General features: G+C 43.9%; 1 protein-coding gene across 1 annotated transcript in view; it reads left to right on the top strand.

Annotated features, from left to right (window-relative positions):
- The first annotated feature begins 12,898 nt into the window (after positions 1–12,898).
- Positions 12,899–24,022, top strand: part of ZC3HAV1 (zinc finger CCCH-type, antiviral 1) — a 79,526-nt gene continuing 68,402 nt past the window's right edge. Inside the window, exon 1 of the mRNA XM_006861243.1 lies at positions 12,899–13,194. Within this exon, the coding sequence (XP_006861305.1) occupies positions 12,899–13,194 (296 nt within the window). The remainder of the gene's footprint in view (positions 13,195–24,022) is intronic.

The raw sequence follows: 24,022 nt of genomic DNA, 5'->3' as shown, positions 1-24,022 counted from the left end.
ACCAGATAATATGTTGCATTTTATGACTGGTTTCCTTCACTGTTTTCCAGGTTCATCCATGTAACAGTATGTATTAGTACTCCATTTCTTTTTATGGTTGAGTAATATTCCAATCCACTACTTGTCTGTCAGTTTGTCATACTGTGATGGCTTGCATGTTGCTGTGATTCTGGAAGCTATGCTGCCGGTACTTTAAATACCAGAAGGGTCACACATGGTGGACGGCTTTCAGCTGAGCTTCCAGATGAAGACAGACTAGGATGAAGGAGCAATGGAATGCTTCCGAATAGTTAGTCACTGAAAACCTTATGCGTTGCAGTGCAACACTGTTAACAACAGAATATTGAACACTGAAATATGATGAAGATCACCAGAATATTGCCAGATACAGTGCCAAAAGATGAGCCCTTCAGGTTGGGAGGCACTCAAAATGCAACTGGGGAAGAGCTGTCTCCTCAAAGCAGAGTTACGCCCATTTGGAGTACATTCATTTGCTGATGGAGCACAACTCAAAAAGAAAAGAAAGAGCTGTAAACACCCATTAACATACAGAATATGGAATGTATGAAGTCTTAATCTAGGTGAACTGGAAATTGTCAAAGATGAAATGAAACACATAGACATTTAATATCCTTGGCATTAGTGAACTGAAATGGACTGATATTAGCCATTTTGTATCTGATAATCACACAGTTTTCTATGCCGGAAATGACAAGTTGAAGAGGGAACTTGTCATCAAAAAACATTTCAAGATCTCTCTTGAAGTATAATGCTGTCTGTGATAAGATAATACTCATCCGCCTACAAGGAAGACCAGTTAATACAATTCTTATTCAAATTTACACACCAGTCACTAAAGTCAATGATGAAATTGAAGAATTCTACCAACTTCTTCAGTCTGAAATTGATCAAACATGCAATTAAGATGTATTGATCATTACTGATGATCGAAATGCAAAGGTTGGAAACAAAGATCAGTCCTTGGAAAACATGGCCTTTGTGATAGAAATGATACTGGCGATTACGTAATAGAAGTTTTCAAAAACTCCAGCCCAGTACAAGATTCCTGGCTGGTTCCTGAACGGATAGAAAGACGTGAAGGATGTCAATTACAGTCAGGTCCTGGCCAATGGTCCATGAAGACCTGGAGCAGCTGAAGAAGCCTCAGACCCACAGAGGCCTGCGTCACTTCTGGGACCTTCGTGTTGGAGGTCAGTACACCAAGACCACAGTCCCCCATGGCCGTAATGTGGGTATGTCCAAGAAGAATGAAAACTCTAGGCTTTGTCTGTTAAGAAATCATTGATAGACATTAAAAACAAAAATAATAAAGGTGAGTCCAAGATTGATCCCTATGAGGTACAGATCAGACATATCTCCGCCCTCCACCTTTTTACCAACTTGACACCAGCCAACCAACCGTCTCATGACACTGACTATTCCTCTGCTGGGTTTGATAATCTGACGCAATGGCCACAATGACCTCACAGCCAATACTTACAGTTAGGGGTTCATTCAGGAAATAACTGGGTACAACTTGGTATCAGGGTCAGGAAGTACTCAGGCAACATTCCCCTCATCTGTGTGCCTCTCTCAGCCCCTCTCTGCAGTGCAGTTTGTCACCACTGACTCCCTTCATGGCCTCTCAGTGTCAAAGCGCTTGACAGACCTTTTAGGAGGCTCCTTGCCTCCTCTCTGCTACTTCTTTCTGTCTGTGGAACCTCTGGGACCAGCTGCTTACATGCATAACTCAGTATCAATTATGAGAGACGAAGTTTGGCCATCTTGGTCTCCAAGGAGCACTCTGGTTGTACTTCATCCAATACAGATCTGTTGGTTCTTTTGGCAGTCCATGGCACTTTCAGTATTCTCCTCCAACACCAGAACTCAAAAGCATCAACTCTTCTCCGGTCTTCTTTTTGGTCCAGGGAAAGATTGATATCAAGACATACAAGGACACTTCAACAAGTTAGTGGAAAAATGGAACAAAATGATAATGGGATTGTTCCATGAACTTTCTGAAGCCCCCTTGTATGTAGATCTCCAAGGAACACTGGGGCCACAGACATTGAAAGGAGTTAAGGACCTGTCTGACAGAGACAGAAACCTTGCCCCTAGATGCGGTGCTTTGAAGTGGGACTTCTAGCCCCTAAAGTGAGAGAGAATAAGTTTCTGTTTGTTAAAGCCATTCACTTGTTTTGTTTTGTTGTTGTTGTTTTTAACTTCTTATTGTGAACTGAGTGAAGGTTAACTGACAAGATCATGAACTTTACTTTCAGTCAATCATAGGTTTTGTTTCATCTCAGTGAATACGGTTCCCTCTTTGCAACAAGAGCTCTCCAGCTTCCTCCCCGTGAAAGCCCTTCACTTGTAGTATTTCATTATAGTGGCTCTAGAGAACTGAAACCGCTAAAAAATGAAACAAACCTTCTGGGGTAGAAAACAAGGGCACAGGTAACGCCTCAGGATTTAAAGGGGAAAGGTCTTATCACGCTGCTTTTGAATGAATTAAGGCCAAAGGCCACATTGAGGAATTCCTGTCACCACACAAGGGTTCTACAAGGGTGAGACTTGGTGGCACCAGATGGCCACCACACTAATTCCACCTCTGGGGTACTTTGTACATGCTGTCTCTGCTCTTGGATGGTGTTACTGTAAAGTTTGCAGTCTGCAGTTCATCAGTTTAGTACCACCAAATTGATGTCTGTTAATTTGTCCTCAAAGAGTGATATGTCCCTTCTCCATTTAAAAATGAACCTCTCACCTTCAGGTCTGGAAATGCACTTGCCTTCATGGCTTAATTTTCAGCCAAACAATAGACAGCTCACGAAGGGGAACAATAACTCTCAGGAGGTACACACACTTTAAAACAAGCAACCATTTGAAATAAAAATGGCAGCATTTACCCAAGGACAAAGTTCAGAAGGTTTAGGAAAGAAGGGAGAATAGAAGAAGAGATGCAGAGGGAGAAAGTAGGATGAGTGATACAACATTTAAGGATTGGTAATCTATGAAAAAAATTGTGCCTGAAATGTAGAATGGAAAACTGATCTACTCTGTAAATCTTCACTCAATTCACAATAAAGAGTAAATAAAGAATGTGAACCCCTCCACCTGTACCTACACCTCCAGCCCGTCCCTGCTCATTCTTCCTGGGGGACCTGCTACATAGATTCAACCTAGGGAAAGTACCTGTGCCTACTCCCTGCCTTTGCCCAACCCCTGTTTGTTTGACCATTTGACTAGTGAGTCATTAAACTCTCAGAACGCCTGTAGAACACCTGATTAGAATGGACTTTGGACATTCCATTTGGCTCCACTCCCTGGTGTTTATGTACTTTTCATTTCTGTGACTCATAAATTGACTCACCACTGCCATGTGTATGTGTTCCTTCCCCCTCTGACTGGTGATGTAACTGGTTCATATGACCTTACGTCACACAAATATGCCCAGCAATCTCAGCTTTGCATGCTTTCCAGACTGTATTTCTTTGAAACATTCACATGTACCCAGATCTTTCAATAAAACAATAGTAATAAATAAGCAGACAAAAACTTCACCTCAGCTGGGGCTGGGGCCTCAGAACTGTAGTCTTTGGGGACACCAAGGTCAACGGATATAACACAGTCCACAAAGACAATGTTCTACATCCTACTTTTGTGAGTAATGACCAGAGAATTAAAAGTTCTTGAGTGACCATTTAAAGTACAGTTATTGGTCTTTCTTTGCACAGAGGAAAATGAGTGAAGAAAACTGAAGATGTTTGGAAGCAGTCCAATGGACTCATAGACCATGTGAGCATCAGTCTCCATGACTCTGAGACCAGAAGAACTAGATGATGCCCAGCCACCACTACCAACTGCTCTGAGAGGGATCACATTTAAACTCAAAAAAGACCAGACTAACTGGCCAGAAAAGGAACCCAAGACTACGGTCCTTGGTCACCCTTCAGGTCAGGAACTGAACTCACCCTCGTGGCTCAATTTTCAGCCAGGCAGTCATTAGGGGAGACAATGACACTAGGGAGGTCTGCACACTACAGAATGGTCACTCATTTGAGACCAAAAGGACAGCATTTGTCTAAGGACAAGATTCAGAAGGCTTGAGAAAGAAGGAGGAAAAAGGAAAAGTATCACAGGGAAGAAGTGGAAAATCTGATGTTGCACAGAGGGGATGGCAATCATTGAATTGCAACGAAGCGTCTGATCTGTTATTCAGTGTAAAGCTGATGATCTCGTCTGTAATCCTTCACTCGATTCACAATAAAATGTGTTTTTTGATTCACCCTCTAACTACCTGAATAATTGCTTTTGTTTTTTTCTTTCCTTTCCTTTTTCTTTCTCCTTTCTTCCCTTTCCTTGTCAGTTCTCTAAAAGGAATACTTGATCTGCAATGATTCTGTTTCCTTAGTGTGCTGTACACTTTGATTTCCAGCTTCACCAATTTAAGAAAACTGCTCTAATGTAAGACTAAATAAGGGAGAGTTATTGACTGGCCAACCATGTCTCAAGACACAAGATTTAGCACACTGACATTGTCAGGCTGGGTTTTCTAGAGAGCAAAACCAGCGAAATTTATATATGTGTATTGTTGTTGTTGTTATGTGCCATAGAGTCGGTTCTAACTCACAGCGACCCTGTACAGGGTTTCTGAGGCTGTAAATCTTTATGGGAGCAGAAAGCCTCATCTTACTCCCATGGAACAGCCTGTAGTTTTGAACTGCTGACGCTGAGGTTAGCAGCCCAATTCGTAACCACTACGCTATCAGAGTTCCTTATAAATGTGTATACATATATATATGGGTGTGTATGTATATTATATTGTTGTTGTTGAATGCTATCAAGTCAGTTCTGACCCATAGTGATCCTATATAGGGTTTGCAAGGAGCAGCTCGTGAGCTTGAACTGCCAACCTTGCTGTTCAAAGTGACTTTTCAGTCCAGCACATTAACCCCCAGTGCTATACCAAGACTATATATATATAAAGAGATTTTAAACAAGGAAATGGCTCACAAAATTGTAGATGTGGAAGGGTCCCTGGTCTGGGTCAGATGAACCAAGATTGGCAGGCATGTCCAGTAGGCAGACAGGAAGATCCTGCAGGCAGGTAAGCAGATAATAAAACAGACCACTGGCTCAAGTCCAAAGAAGTAGAGGTTGGGGGACTAGCCGGACGCAAGATCCAAGTCTAGCAGAAAGCAAGCAAGCTTTGCCTGAGTGTCCATTATATTGGGTGCAGGCCACACCCCTGATGAAACATTCTTTCAATAGATTGTCTGCTCATATTCAATCATCATAGTGTTAACTACACTGTATTAGATCTTGCCATGGGGACAACCACATCTCAACTGCCAAATCACTAGGAATCCTGGCCCAGGCAAGTTGACACAAAACCTAATTATCACAGGCATGGGCCAGAGGATAGTACAGATTTACTGCTAAGGTGGTTCCTCAGAGCCTAGAAAAGTGATGAGCCGTGATGAGTGAGGTTGAAATGCCTAACTAGCCACGGTAGACAACAGAGGAAAGGATAGAATAGGTATGGTAGGCCCAAAGACTCAGCAGAAGAACCACCCTTCATCAAGGACATCAGAAACGCAAAGGTGAGAGGACCACAGCATCACTAAGAGGTTCAGTGGCTACTCTCCCCAAGAGGATGGAGGGATGGAAGGAAGGTTGGAGAACAATGCCATCAAATACAGTACAAAAGGGGTAAAAAGGATGTGGTAGTTAAGTTTTTGTGTCAATTTGACAGGGCTTAGATTCTCTTGGTTTGGTAATAAGAGATAATAATCCCCCACGGTGAGAGTTAATATAATGCAATCATCCCGTGATGGGATCTGATGTGATCAGCTCTAGTCTTACTGCTGCAAATCCTCACTTCTATGATGTGAATGAGGCCCAATGCAATCGACAGGATTAGGTTCTATTTTGAGTCAATCTCTTTTGATAAATAAAAGGAGAGAGAAGTGAGCAGAAATCAGAGGGACCTGCTACCACTAAAATCAAAGAACTGATAGTGGAATATGTCCTTTAAACCTGGGGGTCACTGCACTGTGAAGCTCCCAGATCCAGGGGAAGATTGATGCCAAGATGTATGGAGATCTCCAAGGAACGCTGGGCCTGTAGATGCTGACAGGAAACAAGGACCTTTCCCAGAACCAACAAAGAGAAAGCCTTCCCCTAGAGCCAGGCTCAGAATTTGGACTTCTAGCCTCTTAAACAGCAAGGGAAGGAATTTCTGGTCATTAAGGCCATCCACTTGTGCTATTTCTGTTACAGCAACATTAGATAACTGAAATACCAAGAAACTCGAGGGCGCTTCAAAAAGTTCATGGAAAAAAATCCATGATCTTTTCATTCCATTTTTCCATGAACTTTTTTAAGCCTCCTTGTACAGGAGTGACTACGCATGACAATGCAGATGGTCTCCCAATGAAAACTCATTTAAAACTGCACCCCCCATTCCACACCCTGGTCCACACCATAACCACATGGATTTCGGGGTGGGTAGGGGAATAAAGATTGGTGTCGTCCTGAAATATTGAATGATGAATAAATGTGGTCTCTAGCATAACTCTATTTCATTGGGCAGTGTGGGGCTTGGCAGTAAAAGGGTGGATCTTACAGAATTAACTGGAGACTATTTCAAGTGCAACTCAATAGCAGCCTGATTGTTCCTCTTGTTTGGGAGACAGTGTCTTTTCTAGAGCAGACGAATGTCTGCTGATTTGGCAAATGTATTAATTTCTATCCCAATCAGTAAAGAACATCAGAAACCATTCCTAACCGCATGGGCTAGATAACAGTAAATATTTGCAGTTTAGTGCAGGGCTATGTTAACTCTTCAGTTCTTAGTCATAATATAAGAGAACTGGAGTATTTGAATAGCCCGCATAATGTTACGTTAATCCATTATATCAATAAGAACAGAGTCCCAGTATGGCACTGTGGGATAAAGCACTGGTCTACAAGGTTGGTTTGAACCGCAAGGTCAGTGGTTCAAACTCACCAGTCTCTCCTTAGAAACCCTAGACAGGTTGCTATAAGTCGGAGCCGACTTGATGGCACTTAACAACAACAACAACAACAACAATCAATAAGAGCATGATGCTGAAACAGGCTGAGAACGAGGTAGAAAACATGGTAGAGGTCTTCATAAGACACGTGAGCTCCAAAGAGTAGGAGATAAACCCTTGGAAAAGGCAGCAAGCTAACAATGTTCTTGCTGCCCATATATTGAGTTACATTGAAGGCTGACATCTTTGAGTGGGACCTAGAGCAAGAAGGAGTGAGTGCTGCAGCAGGGGCAGGCCCGCTTGGATCATGCTTAGATCATGCAACATGGCAGAACCTATATAGTGCCTGTGACAGAAAAAGATGGCATGTGGGATGCATTGCTAACCCCAATAATAGAATCACAATGCAGATACCTGGGATTCTGGAAAAAGATGATGTGTACTAAGGTGAAGAATGATACTCCTTTGGAAAAGCAGCTCCTGACTAGCTCCTGGGTCCTGGTAGAGATTTCAAATGAGCATGGATTTGGAACTGGTCACCACAGTCCAGGTCCTGCAGGACACATCAAGTCATAGAGTGTGGCAGGTCCAGCATCAAGTCATCATAAGATGAAACCAGCACATCTGGGATTGAGCACAAGTATGAGCAGAGAGAACAGGCAAACTGCATGAACAAGTAGCCCGGATCTCTGTGTTCACCAGCTCTCCTCCCTCTGCTTCTACTTTTGGTCATATTGGGAGACGCTAAGGAGGAAGAGGAACCAAAGTTGGGTTCTGGAAAGGTCAGTTCAGCATGTGGGTACAAGTTGAAAATGGGAGGTAGATGCACTGTAGTCTTTTCAGAGGCAGAGCTTTGAAATGTGTGGAAGGACAAATGGTCCAAGATTAGGGTATATGCAGATTCATGGGCAGTATGAATGGTTTGGTTGGCAACTCAGGCCTGAAAGGCAAAAAATTAGAAAATCAGAGAAAGGAGGTAGAGGCATGTGGATGGACACAGGAGTGGGAAGAAGTTGTTAAGACGCCAATTAGACAAAATGATTTGGCCAGTAAATATTTCTCAGTTTAGACAGAGCCCTTCCTGCTGCTGCGCAGCGGATCCATGAACAGCAAGTGGTCATGGCTACAGAAATGAAGCTCGGCATGAACTGACCAGCACGGCCGGCCACGTACCAAAGGAAAGAGAGCTATTGCCACCTGTGAATGGAATGTCCATTCTGCCAACCACAGAGAACAAGTACGGGGCTCTATTCCTCATGACACCCACAGGCTACTTGGTAGCAAATAGACTACACTGGGTCCCCTTTGACCCGGAAGGAGCAGCGGTGCACTCTCACAGAAAGAAGTACTTATTCTAGACAAGGGATTTCCATTCCCATCTGCAGAGTCTCACTGGGGGCTTAAAGACTGCCTGATCTGCAGACACAGAATCCCACCCATCTGATCAGGTGACACACTTCATGGCAAAAGAAGTGGAGGTGTGGGTTCATGAACATGGGAATCAGAGGAGGTATCACATACCTGACCACCCAGAAGCTCCTGGATGGACACAGACTTGGAATGACCAATTGAAGAAGCATTTTAGAGCCCATACACTGCAATGAGAATACATATTCAGGACACAGGTAACACCTTGAGTCAGAGAATTTAATATGGTGCTTTGTACCAATGGGAAGAATATATGGGTCTGGGAACAATGGGTGGGAGCAAGTGTGGCCCCATTTCCCATCATTCCCATTGATCCAGAGCTTCCAGGTCCCCGCAACTCTGGGCTCTGCAAGGTTACAGGACCTGGTGCTCAACAGGAACTACAAACTGTGGTTTCCACCAGATACTGTGGACTACCAATGGTTGGAGGCTGGGTGGTTGGTTGGTTATGTGCTGTGGAGTCAGTTCCGACTCATAGCGACCCTGTACAGGGTTTCCGAGGCTGCAAATCTTTATAGGAGCAGAATGCCTCATCTTTCTCCTGTGGAACAGCTGGTAGTTTCAAACTGCTGACCTTGTGGTTCGCAGCCCGAGCAGGCCAGAAAAGGAAATACCATGTGATCAGAGGGAATTGACCCTTGTCAGCAGCAGCCAGGACTGAGGGTGCCCAGTGGGTGCTCTGGGGACCTATTTGTTGCTTGGTACCTTTCTTGACTACTGAATATTTAAAATTGGAAAAGGTGTGCGCCAGGGTTATAGTCTTTCACCATATTCCATTTACTATGATGTTACTTGTGGATTTTTGTTCTGAGGATTTTTGTTTTCTTTCCACTGAGGTGGAATCCATTCTAAGGTTGTGTCTTTGTCGGTAAGTATTTTAAGTCTTCTTCACTTCCAGCGAGCAAGATTGTATCATCTGCATATCACAGGTTGTTAATGAGCCTTCCTCTAATCCTGATGCCATGTCCTTCTTTGTGTAATCCAGTTTCTCGGATTATTTGCTCAGTATCCAAATTGAATAAGTATGGTGAGGGTAAGGACCTTAGAATGGATTGTTGAAGAGAGATACGTGAGGACCAGTTCTGGCCTTCCAAAACCTGACTGGAGTTCCCTCTTGTAAGTTTTCACTCAGGAAGAGAGACGCCCGCCCATCTGAGTCTTGGAGGAGCTTCTCCCCCTTTTGTTGCTGATGCTTGTGTGACTTGGCCTTTGAGATGATTCTCACGTATGCTGGCCCTGTGTGTGCAGAGCTAAACAGCTCCGTAGGGTCTTCCAGGTGGTGAATTTTTGGAAGCAGGTGGACCAGTCTTTCTTTGGGGCACCTCTGCGATGCCCAGAGATCCCACACTGTAAATCTTTTGTGCTCCTAACTCTATGTCAGTATCTGCTTCCCAAAGAACCCAAACTCCTGCACCTCGTATTAAAAAAAAATTTTTTTTCCCCTTCCCATAGCTCCTTACTTACTTTTGTATGGCTTCAAGTTGAGGAGGATTTTATATCTCTATTTGTAACCACTGTGGCACTGTAGGATAAGCACTGGATTGCTAACTTCAAGGTGGGTGGTTCAAGCCCTCCAGAAGCTCCTTGGAAACCCTATATAGGGTAGCTATGAGTCAGAATCGATTTGAAGGCATTTAACAATTTAACTTTGCAATCATTCTAGCCTAACTGGACTCTTTATGTTCAGATCTCCTAAACCCAGATGGCACTGTTTAGTCCTTGAGTCCCTTAAACAAGGGTAAGTAAAAAGGCATTGCAGCTAGTTTTTAGTTCATACACACACAGGTTTATTCCAAACCATACATGTTTAAACATGTCTCTGAGATCAGTGAATGGCTGCAGGCAAGTTTTCTCAGAAATACACTTGTCTTAGTCTCCTTAGGGTGCCTTCAAAGAAAAAGGTCCAATCAAAGCAGTGGCTTCTGACGGGGTCTGCTGAGCCAGTTACATTTAAGAGAGGTCAGCTCAGAAAGTGATAGAGACTTTCTTGGGACTACAAAAAGGTCATCTTGGTAGATTTTCTTAAAAGACACAAGTCCATCATGGGGGCTTATTAGGAAGACGTTTAAGATACTGGAAAAGTGCATTGGGTGAGAAAAAGGCGAAGAAACTTGGGGATTTTTTTTCCTTCCCCTATGACAATGTAAGGAGTTCTGGTAGCATAGTGGTTACGAATCAGGCTGCAAACCGCAAGGTCAGCAGTTAGAAACTACTAGCTGCTCCTCAGGAGAAAGATAAGGCTTTCTGCTTCCGTAAAGATTTACAGCCTCGGAAATCCTGTTCAGGATTGCTATGGGTCGGAACCGACTAGAAGACACTTAACAACAACAACATGACAATGTACCTTCCCACTTGTGTAGTGTAGTGAGGGCTGTCCTGAACAGGAAAATGTAAAAATATTCACTGCCCTCTCCACCCAGGGGACAAGCTAAAATGTTAATCAGGTTACTGAGTGGGACCAATCCTCTGGTTCCCTCCTGTCTTCAAACAGGTCCACATTGTCTTATATTCAGACTCAGAATCTGGAGAAGCTGGCTCTTCTGAGCCAGCAGTCTTTAATAAAATCTGAAACTCTACTTCCCATCTCCTAGTGGTCTCGGTTTCTTTGACAATGGATCAAGAGCTGCTGAGATACTCCCCAGGCCCAGGGCTGCTGTGACATTCTAGAATCTTAAACGCTGTAACTGTCCTACTAAAATTTCCTTGAGAAACCTTACCCCATCCACGTTTGAGAGCTGATCCTGATCTTTCAGACTTCTTTTAGTTCCTAAATCCAAAAATTATAGAAAAGGAGCACTTTTGAGTCCCTCAAGATTGCCAAAACTGACACTTTTATGTGGTCATTTGAAAATGAACGTCCGCATAGAATTCTTCAGGGAAGGGTTGTTGTCAAGTGCCATTGGGTGGGCTCAGACTCATAACCACTCCAAGGAGTGGCTGATGAGATTGAATTGCCAACCTTGTGGTTAGTAGTCCAGTGCTTATCCTACAGCACCACAGAGAGATGACAACCCCACCTTTAGAAGTGTATAGACCTAGATGAAGGCTATGTTGAGAAACAATAGCTTCATATTTTGATACTTTTGTTTAATAGAGGTTTCTATGATTTTGTAGCAATATTTTGTGACTTACAGCCATCTTTTAACGTTCTTTCCAAACACAAACTCCAGCCAAGACCTGTTTCTTAAAGTTCTGTGTATTCAGAATTGCTCATTAATGGAGAGACCACATGGAAGATACTCAATAAATTGAACTGAATTGATTTGGTAGTGAACATTCACATTCCTGGGAACCTGCCAGACCAAAAATAAGACCAAAGAATCAAAGGAACAAGAAATGGCAGACAGAACCCCCATTCTTTGGAGGCCCCTGGTTTGGTTGGTTTTCTATCAAGTCCATCTACCACAGATTACCAAGTGGAGAATTTCAGCAAGAGATTTAGAAGAATTTCTAATTTGGCAACCAAATTTATTATGGTTTTAAGTTGATTTCTTACTGGATCAATGACCCATTTGTTTGACTTGGTGGAGGAGGAGGGAAGGAGGTGAGTCTTGTTCAAATCTCTATAGACGGGGACCGATCTGAAGATTTCTTGCTTTCCTATGGGGACTTAAGTCGGGTCTGGGACATTGATGTTAGGGGTTACAATCAAGAAAGGGGGAGCATCAAGAAGTAGTTCTAAAAGCAAAGCTGAGGGAAGGGGAGAGAAACGACTGGGGTTCTTTAAGGGCGCGAGAAAATACACATGGGTCCTAGACCAGGCAGCCCACGACCTGGGGCCCAGGGACAAATGTGGGGATCTCCCTGGGCCGCAATTGGATAGCAGTGCGTCTCGACGCCTATTACTTCCTCGACTACAAGAAGAGGAATAACATCCAAACCGTGGGGCTGGCTTGCGGATTCGCTACAATTCCGGAGGCCGCACGCCCAGCTCGGAAGAGGCGCTCACCAGGGATCTCTCAGTCACTGACAAGAGGGAGTGGGGGTGGGGTCCAAGAGAACCTACGCCCGCGTCGTTCCCCAACGGGCACATAAAAACTCCATCAAGTTCCCGAGCTCAGTTTTCCGCGTCTCTTTAATTCTGATCAGCCGTGCGGGAACTGGCCGGGGGCCCTGGATCTCGCCCTGACTGGACCTGCGAGAGGCGGCCTGTCAGCCGACTAGGCATCCTCAATCGACTTTCCCGCGCTGGAACCGTTGCAGGTCTTTCGGTAGCCGTCGCTTTCGACTTTGACCTCAGGACCCAGGCCGTGGCATCCGGTCTCCACCCCCGCAGCGAGTTGGAAACCGAAAGCGCAGCGCAAGGCTAACGGGGAGGGGCACCCGGAGGGACGCCCCGCCCCACCCCGCGCGCCCGGAGGCCACTTGTTGGTTTCGATTCTTCTGTGCAAGAGCGCTCAGTTGCGTTGGGTGCTTCCTAGGCTCCGGCCGCCCGGCGCAGAGACCCGGACATGGCCGACCCCGGAGTGTGCTGCTTCATCACCAAGCTGCTGTGCGCCCATGGGGGACGCATGGATTTGGACGCGCTGCTCCAAGAGATCCAACTGCCCGAGGCGCAGCTGTGCGAGGTGCTGGAGACTGCCGGATCCGACCGCTTCGTGGTCCTGGAGACCGGGACCAGCCGCTCCGTGGTGGCCACCACTAGGGCTCGGGTCTGCCGTCGTAAGTTCTGCCAGAGACCCTGCGAAAACCTGCACGTGTGCAAGCTCAATTTGCTGGGTCGTTGCAACTATTCGCAGAAGGAGAGGTGAGTGGCCGGGGCTGGGGAGGGTGGACAGGCCCCTGCCCTGGGAGAGGCGCGCCTTAGCGAAGGGCCGTCGCCTCGACAGCCTCTTTGCTCCTCTCTTCTTTTCCCTTCTGGGAGCGCTCTGGTCTAGCGGCGCATCCACCCTGGCCCGTTCCTTCTCGTCCGTGCCTCCAGACCCAGCTTCCCATGCGCTTTTCCCCTACCCACCCCAAACCCAAGAATAAATCGCGTTCGGGGCCAACCAGATCCTGGGGAAGTTGGAGGCAGGTTTGAGAAGGAAGGAAAATGTCTCCTTTCTGAAATCTCGAGACTTTTTCTAGCCATGTGATGATCTTCCCAGCCCACCAGCCACGCCCCGCAAGCTCTTTCCTCCCGCTGCCCCGCCGCCGCCCGCGGTTCCTGCTGGGGTCCTTCACTACACTGTAATCACTTTCCTGCCATCTCGCTCCAGTTCCAGAGTGTTGTTGAGTGCCTTCGAGGACGTTTCAACTCACAGCGAGTCTGTATAGTGTTTCCAAGGAGAGGCTTGTGAGTTTGAACCACTGACTTTGTGGTTAGCAATCCAGTGGTTTTCCTGGACTAGCGGAGTTGCCCTTTCCTAATTTAGCAATGAGGTCCCTTTCCCTTGCCTCTACGAAGAGGTGGTTCCCCCCCCCCTCAGGTGTGCCCCAAGGTTTGGGAAAAGCCTTTTGACCTAGAAGTCTTGTAGATTTCTCCCTAAGCACTCACTCCTTTAGCAGTTACGTCTACAAATATGGCTGCCAAGCGTAGTCCCGCTGCGCACAACTTTTTTATTGTCCAGGTAGAGAAACAGCTGGCCCTGGGTTTCCTGCCAATATGGTGGTCAAACTCATCGCCTTTCCTCCAGGCAGGGTCTGTAGAACCTTTCTCAATCCTTTTCCTCAGCAATCCGTGAATCACCAAGTTTTACAGTCCTCCCTCACTTCACTTTTGAGGTAATCAACAATTCTTTTTGGCCACAGTGGATGGGCTAGTCTAATCGACCTCTGTGTCCTTCTGCCCAATTCTTTTTTTTCTGACACGAGTAGTTTTCTCTCCTGGCTCCTCCTTAAAGAGCCATAAGTGGGGTCCCAGTGCCTAAAATGGGACTCTTTGACCGTGCACATCCTATAAGCAAAAATCTTTAGCTCACAACCCCCATACGTGGTCATGAATAGGTACTTGGATGGAAGAGAGAAATGAAATATTTTTTTAAAATTCACTTTTACAAAGTCTTTTTTGCTCACTCTAAATTAAAAAAGCAACATCAACCCCAAACAAGTGCTTGAATTTGCTTCCCTGTTTTAAAAATACAGCATTTAGTAGATTTTGAGTCAACAATTTGAAAGTCTGTTTCTGAGTTGCTGGAAGTTGTGTTTATTGAGGGTCATCAAAGTCCGGAAATGAAAGTAGAAAGGAAGGAACATTCTAGCACCCTACTGAAAAACAATAGGTTTGGAAGGCTTTGTTTTGTTCTGTGGTTTTTTGTTTTTGAAGAGCAAAGTTGTGCTGCATGGTTTTTTGGTTGTTTTATTTTTTTTTAAACTTTTTATTCCTGAAGACATCTTCAGTTTTACATTTGACAAATTGTGTACTTTATTTCATTTCAATGATGTTAAATCAGGTGTCACACTTTCTCCTGTAATTCTTGTTTCCATTCTACCTTTTTTTTTTTTAAATCTTTCTGAATTTTGTCCTTAGGTGAGTAATGCCCTTTTGATCTTGAATGGTTGACCATTCCATGTACGCACACCTCACTAGAGTGTCTCCACACAGACCTTTCTACTGCTTGGCTGGAAATTGAGCCAAGAGTCATAGTCCTGGTTCCTCCAGTCTCTTTCTTACCAATCAACGTGGTCTTTTTTATAATTTTGAGTTCGGTGCCACATTACCCTCCCATAGGGTTTTTGTGTGTTTCTGTGTGTGTTTTAATTGCTATTTAAGTGAAAGTTTAGGGAATAAAATGTTTTCCATTCAACAATTTGTACACATTTGTTACTTGACACTTATTCCAAAGTGTAACATTCCTATCCATTTCTTGAGCTTTATCCTTGGGAAAATGCTGCCCTTTTGATCACGAATGGTTGATTGTTCTAAGAAGTGCCTACCTCCCTGATGTTATCAATTCACATACAAAAACTCAAGCCAAACCCACTGCCATTGTGTTGGTTCCTCCTCATAGCAACCCTATGTTGTTGTGGTTGTTACGTGCGTTGGTTCCAACTCACAGCTACCTGTATACGGTTTTCCAGAAGCTGTTGGTGAATTTGAACAGCCAACTTTGCGGTTCAAAATGACTTTTTGTTCTAGTGCTTACCCTACAGCACTACACCAGGACTCTAGCGACAGTATAGGACAGAGTAGAGCTATTTCCTAGGGTTTCCAAGACTGCAAATCTTTATGGAAGCTAAGCGTTTTCTACTGGCGAGCAACTGGAGGATTTGTACTGCTGATTTTTTAGTTAGCAGCCCAGTGCTTAGCCCACTGCACCACCAGGGCTCCTTGTTCACCCTATAAACTTGTTTATTGCTTGACTGAAATTTAAACCATGAGGCGTGAGTTCAGTTCCAGGCCTGAAGAATAAATAAAGGCTATAGTTTTGGGGCCTCCACCAATCTCAACTCAGATCAGTAAGCCTGCTCTTTTGATGATTTTGAGCTTTGTTTTAATTTTTCTCCCAGTATTCAAGAGCTGCTATATTGTGAGGTCCTTTTAGAGCATTCAGCAGTGGCAGTCGAGCACCATCTATTTCTTCTGATCTCAAGGTCATGGAAAGGATCTCTGGTAGCGTAGTGGTTACGAATCGGGCTGCGAACCTTAAGGCCAGCAGTTCGAAACTACTAGCTGCTCCGCGGGAGAAAGATGAGGCGTTCTGCTCCCGTAAAGATTTATAGCCTCGGAAACCCTGTACAGGGTCGCTATGGGTCGGAACCAACTCGATGGCACTTAACAACAACAACAAGGTCATGGAGGCTGAGGTCTGGGTGGTCCATTAGAACTTTGGACTAATTGTTTCCATGGGTCCATGGTCTTCTTCACTTAACTTTGCTCTGGATCAATAGTTGCACCCTACATGGCTGTTAACAAACTTTTAAGATCCTGGTCATTCACTAGTCACCAGAGTAGGAGGTAGAACATTGTCTTTGTGAATTGTGTTATTCCAGTAGGTCTTGAGATCTCCCTTGACTATGGTCTGAAGTCTTCAGGCCCCGTGACCATTCCCTCAAGGTGTTTGGTTTTTTTTTTTTCTCTTCTTAAAGTGATTGAGTAAATCAATGTAATGAAACAAGCTATATGAATGGTTGAATGTGAAGCTGATGATGTGCCCTGTAAACTTTCACTCAATCCAAAATAAAAACATTTAATAAAATAAATAAATAAATAAATAAAGTGATTGAGTAAATATTTGTTATCAACTAAGGAAGTCTTTTTGTTTTAAATGCATATGCTTTCTTTCTGTTGATTTTTGAACTATGGACTTATTCAACACACATACAAGCAGAGAGAAAGCAAACGATGTACCCTGTGTACTCATCACTGGTTTTAACATCGAACAGTATGGCCGATCTTGTCTCCTGTATTCTCCCCTCCCACATCTGCCCCCACCTGCCATGGATTATTTTAAGGCAATTTTCAGAGATCATTTGTAACTACTTTAGTAAACTCTCACTGCTGTTGAGTTGATTCTGACTCTTAGTGACACTGTAGGGTTGAGTAGAACTGCCCCATGGGGTTTCTAGGCTGTCATCATTAGAGTTGTGGGAACAGTCTGTCACAACTGTGGAGTGACTGGTGGGTTCGAACTGCTGACTTTTGGGTTAGAAACAGAGGGCTTTAACCATGGCACCACCAGGATTCCTAGTACAATGATCACATTTTCAAAAATTGCAATATTAATACAAAAATTAATTTCATCTAATATTCAGTAAAAGGAGCTTTGGTAGCATAGTGGTTACGAATCGGGCTGTGAACTGCAAGGTCAGCAGTTTGAAACTACTAGCTGTTCCGCGCGAGAAAGATGAGGCTTTCTGCTCCTGTAAAGATTTACAGCCTTGGAGACCCTGTATACAGGGTCATTATGAGTCGGTTCCAACTCCACGGCACATTAACAACAACAACAACAATATTCAGTGAAGGAGACCTAGTGGCACTGAAGGATAAACACTGGACTGGTAACCACAAGGTCAGTAGTTCAAACCCACCAACTGCTCCATAGGAGAAATATGAGGCTTTCTGCTCCTGAAAAAGATTCACAGTCTATATAGAGTTCTGTAAGTTGGAATCAAATCAGTGTCAGTGGGTGACTAGTCATTTGGTGTTTAAATTTCCTTGATGGTTTTATAAATCAGATTTGCTGTTTCAAGAAAAAAGCTACATAGACATAATTCATAATTATTTTCAAGATGTTGTTGTTGTTGTTAAGTGCCTGACCCATAGCAACCCTATATAGGGTTTCCGAAGAGCAGCTGGTGAGCTTGAACCTCCGACTTTGCAGTTCAAACGACTTTGCAGTCTGTTGCATTAACCCACAGGGCAACACCAGGACTCCTTCAATATGTTAGATATAGAATATGTTTACAAACTTTTTTTCCATTTTCTACATACATTGCGTATAGATATTATCATTCTTGTTGTATGCATTTTGTTATGGTGAGGTTTAGTTGGCCTGGTTTGAAGCATCAAAACTATTGTTAACTCATAAATTGGGTTTTTAGATTGAATTTTTCTATATTTTTATAAAAGTATATAATACAGATATCTTTTAGTTTGTCCAACTTTGGGTGGACTCTCTAGGGAATTCATTGTACTCAGTTTGTTTTAACGTGGAGTGATACTTTAGATTTCTTACTTTTATTGATCTAGTCTTTCTTTTTACTTTACATTATTATTTGTTTTATTCATCTAGCAATTTTTTTTGTACTTTATATCCATTTTGAACTTGAAAATTACAATATAAAAAATAATTAACGTCCAGGCATGCCTTAGAGTTATTGTGGATTTGGGTCTAGACTGCTACAACAAGGTATATGACATCACTTCTTTTGGTTTCTCAGTGCATGGGAACATCATGTTTACACTGTAGTATGGCTGATTAGGGGTCCTGATGTGCTACTGTCGGACACGCTGCAAGGTTGGTGGCTCAAATCCACCAGTTGTTCCTCAAAAACCCTATACAGGGCTGCTATGAAGTGCAACCGATTTGATGGCACTTAATAACACCTATGTCGTTGATTAAGTGTGCAATTGCGTTATGAAAAGGTTTGAGATAATGTGAGAATGACCAAAACGTGACCTAGAACCACAAAGTGAACGCATGCTGTTGGAAAAATGGTGCCCATAGACTTGCTGGATACAGGGTTGCCTTAAGTCTTTAATATGTCTGTGAAGTACAGTAAGTGAGGTGCAAATAAAATGTGTATACCTGAATTTATTTTCCTATCAGGAAACCTCTGGGAGATTTATCTTGACCTCAAAGCTTAGAAAATGTGTTTTTCCATGTATCGTTTAAAATATTCTTCCCTCCGTAGCAACTTATAAAACTTTGTCTTTCAAAGCTTGACACACGGGAACGTAAGACTGTGGATTTCTGCTTAATGGGATCAGTTGACTGATTCATCCCCAGGTTGAGCTAGCCTTTCAGTTCAGGAAATTTCGCTGTTACATGGTGATAGAATGCATTGTGCTAGACTTAACAAAATTTGATGATGGATAGATTTCGCCACCCTGGTTTTTTGTTGTTTGTTTGTTTTTAACAGTTAACGTTGTGTTGGCATGCCCACATGTGTCAGGGTGGAACTGTGTTCCTTACGGGTTTCATGCCTGATGTTTGGGAAACAGATTGCCAACCCTTTCTTTCAAGGTACTCCAGGATATACTTGAACTTCCAACCTCTTGGTTAGCAGCTGAGAACGTTAACTGTGTGCCACACAGGGACTCTCTCTGTTTGGTGGTGGTGTTAAGTGCTGTCGAGTCGCTTCCAACTCAGAGCAGCCCTTTGTAGGGTTTCCAAAGAGCTGCTATTGAGTTTGAACTGCAGACCTTGTGGTTAGCAGTCCAGTGCTTATTGTATAGTGCCCTGTCTATTCTGTAGCTCCCTTCTTTGTCTTGCTTTGCTTTTGTGGTATTGTTGTGTGCCATCAAATTGGTTTTTACTCATAGTGACCCTATATAGGGTTTCTGAGAGCGGCTGGTGAGTTTGAACTGCCAACCTTGTGTTCAGCACAGTTAGCAGTCCAGTGCTTATCTTACAGCACCACACCAGGGCCGCCACTGCTTTTAGCAGTATGTTTTAGTTGAGAACAAGGCACCCTTCAGTATTAGGGAATATTTGTCCTTGGGGCATGAGTTCTGATATTTCTGTTTGCGGCAATGTATGTCCACACACAGGATTCTATTCCAGTTCTGACACAAACAATGAAACCAAATGAAGCCTGTTGTCGTCAAGTTGAATCCAACGCTAGAGTGACTTCACAGGACAGAGTTGTGTTGCTTTGTGCCATCGAGTTGGCACTGACACACAAGACAGCATAGACCTGCCTAAAGGGTTTCAAAAGCCATTAAATCTTTTTGAAACCCCCTTGTATCTAGACTCTGCTTGTATCTAGAATCTACTCATAGTGACCTTGTATAGGGTTTCTGAGGAGCGCTTGGTGGGTTTGAACTGCTGACCTTGTAGTTAGCAGTCCAGTGCTTCTCCGATAGCACCACACCAGGACTTATTTAGCTGAATGTTATATAGCTGGTAGCCGGCATAGTTAGTGTTTGAGCGCAGACTTGCATGACTCTTTCATCCGAATTTGAGTTGCCAAATAGCTGTATGAAGGTTGTTGTTGTTTTTAAGTGCCATCGAGTCGATTCCGACCCATAGCGACCCTGTATATGGTTTCCGAGGAGCAGCTGGTGAGCTTGAACCACTGACCTTGCAGTTCAAACAGCTTTGCAGTCTGGCGCATTAACCCACAGCGCCACACCCAGGGCTCCTCTCTGAAGGTGGTCTTTCTTTAATTCAAGGTGTTGGGTTTTTTTCGGGATGTAGCAAGCATGATTTGTTTTTCTCTTTTTAAAGCAGACTGAGTGTCTTCAACGTGTTTGTGCTTAATGCCAATGTGGCTGTTTTCTTGGGGCCCCTTCCTGTTTGTCCCTTAGTGTCTGAATAATGGAAGCTGGTGGTGGTGACAGTGTGTGTGTGTGTGTGTATGTGTGTGTGTGTGTGAGAGAGAGAGAGAGAGAGAGAAAGGCTTTGAGGATTAACTGAAATCTTTTTTTAAATTGAGAAAAATTATGAAGGATAATATCACAAGCCTCAGAGTACTCACCTCCCAGAATGAATCACACTTTTCAATTTTGTTTTGTGTCTTTTCAAGTAAAAATGGAAACATCACTTCCCTGGTTTATAAGTAAGATTCTCTTTGATTTCTCCCTCTCTCTTCCCAAGTCTCTTTCCCTTCCCTCCCCAGAAGCAATCTTGGTCAGGATTTAGTGGGTATCCCTCCCATCCCCAGATCTTTGCCTCACCTTTATGAAGGTAAGTCAAAAAGTATTGCTTCTGACTCATAGAGACCTTTGTTAAAACAAAAATACCAAAATGTGAAGCTATTGTTTCGTAGCATCTCCTCCATCTAGGAGGACATGCTTCTGAAATGGGTGTTTCCATTTCTGCCAATCCCAGAAAGACTTCTGTGTTCTTCCACTTAAATCACCTCAAAACAGCAGTTTGGGCAACCTCGAAAGACTCCAGAGTGCTCCTTTTCAGTGTCTTCTGAGTTTGGGGAATGGAAAGATATCTGAAGAGGCAGGGAGAGGACTGTAGGATGGATGGAGTGAAGTTTCCCAAGGAAATTCTCATAAGACAGCCCTACCTACGCTCAAAGAATGAACACGTGTGTTGTTGAGATGGAAAAAAAAATTCCTTGACACAACTTTTCTGGCCTTTCTCTCACCAATACAAGTTTTCCATTTTCTCCAAACTTTATCGTAATGAATCTCCATGTTTACCCTGTGTCCTTTGAGAAGATCTTTTAAGATTGTTGTTTTTAAGTGCTGTTGAGTTGGTTCCAATTCATAGTGACCCTGTGTAGGGTTTCTGAGGAGTGATTGGTGGGTCTGAACTGCCAACCTTGCACTTAACAGTCTAGTGAATCCCCCTTTGGGATCTTCCTAAACAGTCACTCTAATATGCTAAGCTGATGTTGCCCTCGCCCAGGAAATTCCCTCAGAAGTCACTGTTTTCATTAGACCTTTTTTGCAAGACTCCCAAGAAGACGCAGACAAGTGTGTTTCTGAGAGGACGGGTCTAAAGCCATCCACAGATAGCAGAAGCATGTTTAAACATGTTTTGTTTGGAATAAACCTGTGCACGTCAGAACTGGAATCTTAGTAACAATACTTTTTGACTCACTTTTGTGTGTTTTTTATCGGAGAAGTAAAAAGCAGGAGAATACTAAAAGTGCCATGGACTGCCAAAATAACCAATAGATCTGTTTTGGAAGAAGTGCAGCCAGAGCGCCCCCTGGAGGCCAGGATGGCCAAACTTTGTCTCTCATACTTCGGACATATTGTCAGGAGGGACCAGTCTCTGGAGAAGGATGTCATGCTGGGTAAGGTGGAGGGTCAGAGAAAAAGAGGGAGACCCCCAAGGAGATGCATTGGCCAAGTGGCAGCATCGATGGATTCAAGTGTGGCAATGGTAGTGAGGTTGGCCCAGGATCGGGCAGTGTTTCGTTCTGCTGTGCATAGGGGTGCTGTGAGTTGGTACAGATTTGATGGCACCTAACAACAACAACAACAATAATTGACAAAGTAGCGCTGGTGCACGGTTGCTAAGTCCTTGGTTACTACAGTATGAGGTCTGCAGTTCAGACTCACCGGTGGCACAGCAGAAGAAAGGCCTGGCTATCTGCTTCTGGAGAGATTACAGTCTGGGACTTATGGTGCAGGATGGTGGAGTAGACAGATCCACCAAGCAGGCCCTCTGGCAGCAAGGACATGGGACACCAAGTGAAACAGATACGATGGTGAGCCTGGAACCCTGAGCTTTAGAGGAAAGGACTGAGAGGTGGGTTGAGCACTAACTGGAGAGGAAGCTAAGCAGGAGCAGGGAGAGAGGAGAGAGATGCTGGGCTGTCGCTGGCCTGGAACATTACAACCATCCTGAGCTCTTGTGGGCAGCTGTGGCCACAGCAGCCTAGAGGCACAGGATGTCGTTGGAAGTTGGAGGCATGGGGGTATGGGTCTCCTTTATTCCTTGTAGCCTAACAAGCCCAGTGGCTAGTGGCACCTCTTTGTAGTCTGTACTTTGCCTGGAGTTGGTCACTGAGCATACCATCCCTGTGTCTGGAGGTGAGTGAACCCGTCCTGAAGTATGCTATACAAACAGCCAACAGTGAACTTCATTCACACTTCCACTCTCTGTTACGTCTCTCAGGAGATAGCTGGTGAGTGCCTGAGAACACACCAACATATAGTCATTCATCAAATATAAATATAATGACATCATGATGTCTCAGAGACTACAATTTCAGTTTACACAAAGAAGCAAGACAGAATGTCTCAAATAAATGATCAAAATACAGAGACAGATGGTAGAATACCAGAAATGGTATCACAACTATCTGATAGAGAATGTAAAAGAATGATACATTGTGGCACTGTAGGGTAAACACTGGACTGCTAACTGAAAGGATGGCAGTTCAAACCCACTAGTTGCTCTGTGGCAGAACAAGGAGACTTCCTGTTTCTTACAGTGTTGGAAACCCTGCAAAGAGTAGCTATGAGTCAAAGTCAACTTGAGGGCTATGAGTTTGGTTTTTGGTTTTTCAATGGATTGAGACAATGATCAAGAAAATTGCAGTTGAGACTAAGAAAAACACAAACAAAACTTTCAAAGAATTTAGGGAAACACTACAAGAAGAAACTGAGAAAATAAATGAAAAATTGGAAACCATATAGAAACAGCAGTCAGCAAGCCACAAAATTAATACTGAGACTTCAGAAATAGATACTACATTGAAAGGGCAAAGATGTAGAATTGAATCAATGGAAGACCAATTTAGTGAGCCTGAAGACAAATCTCAGTATTCATCTGCTAGAGGATCAAAAGAACAGGGAAAAGAACAAGAAACATCCAAAGAAAGCCTAAGATGTGTGCAGTACACTATCAAGAAGAATAATTACATGTGATTGGAATTCAGCACAGGAATAGGGAAAAAAACAAACTGTGATAGTTAGGTTCTGTGTCAACTTGATTGAGCCAGGATCTCCAGTTGTTTGGCAGTGATAGTTAACTCTATGATGATTGGCTATGAACAGCCAATCAATTGAAAGGATGTTTCCTCGGGGATGTGGTCTGCTCCCAATATAATGGACATGCAGAAGAGACTCCCTCTCTCCCTCACTGGGTCTCTGAACCTAGCCAGTGGCCTGTTCTATTATGTCTTTTCCTGCTTGGTCTGCCCACTGAGTGTGCCTGGAAAACCAGATGCCCACCCGAGGTTCTCCACACCTATTCCTGTCACCCTGGCTTGTGTGTTCTCTGCTGCTGGTTCTGTATGTAGTGTGCCTGCCCAGGTCCTGGTCAACCACCACCTTACTGCCAACTCTGCAGTAATGCCGAGGTCCTGCTTTGTACTCCAAATTGGGATTCCTGTCTTCTGAGTCTGCCTGTTGATCTTGGTTTGTCTGGCCTGCACGTGGGACCCTACTAGCTCTGCAATCATGAGTTTATTTCCTTGATATGAACTTCTCTTTATATAGGTATATGCAGGTTTCCCATTTTATATATTACATATATATAGCACTGGTTTTGCTTCGTAGAGAAACCAGCCTAAGA

The sequence above is a fragment of the Chrysochloris asiatica genome, unplaced genomic scaffold, assembly GCF_000296735.1.
Source record: "Chrysochloris asiatica unplaced genomic scaffold, ChrAsi1.0 scaffold00041, whole genome shotgun sequence".
In the NCBI taxonomy this organism is placed as follows: Eukaryota; Metazoa; Chordata; class Mammalia; order Afrosoricida; family Chrysochloridae; genus Chrysochloris; species Chrysochloris asiatica.
This window is presented reverse-complemented; position numbering and strand designations above follow the sequence as displayed.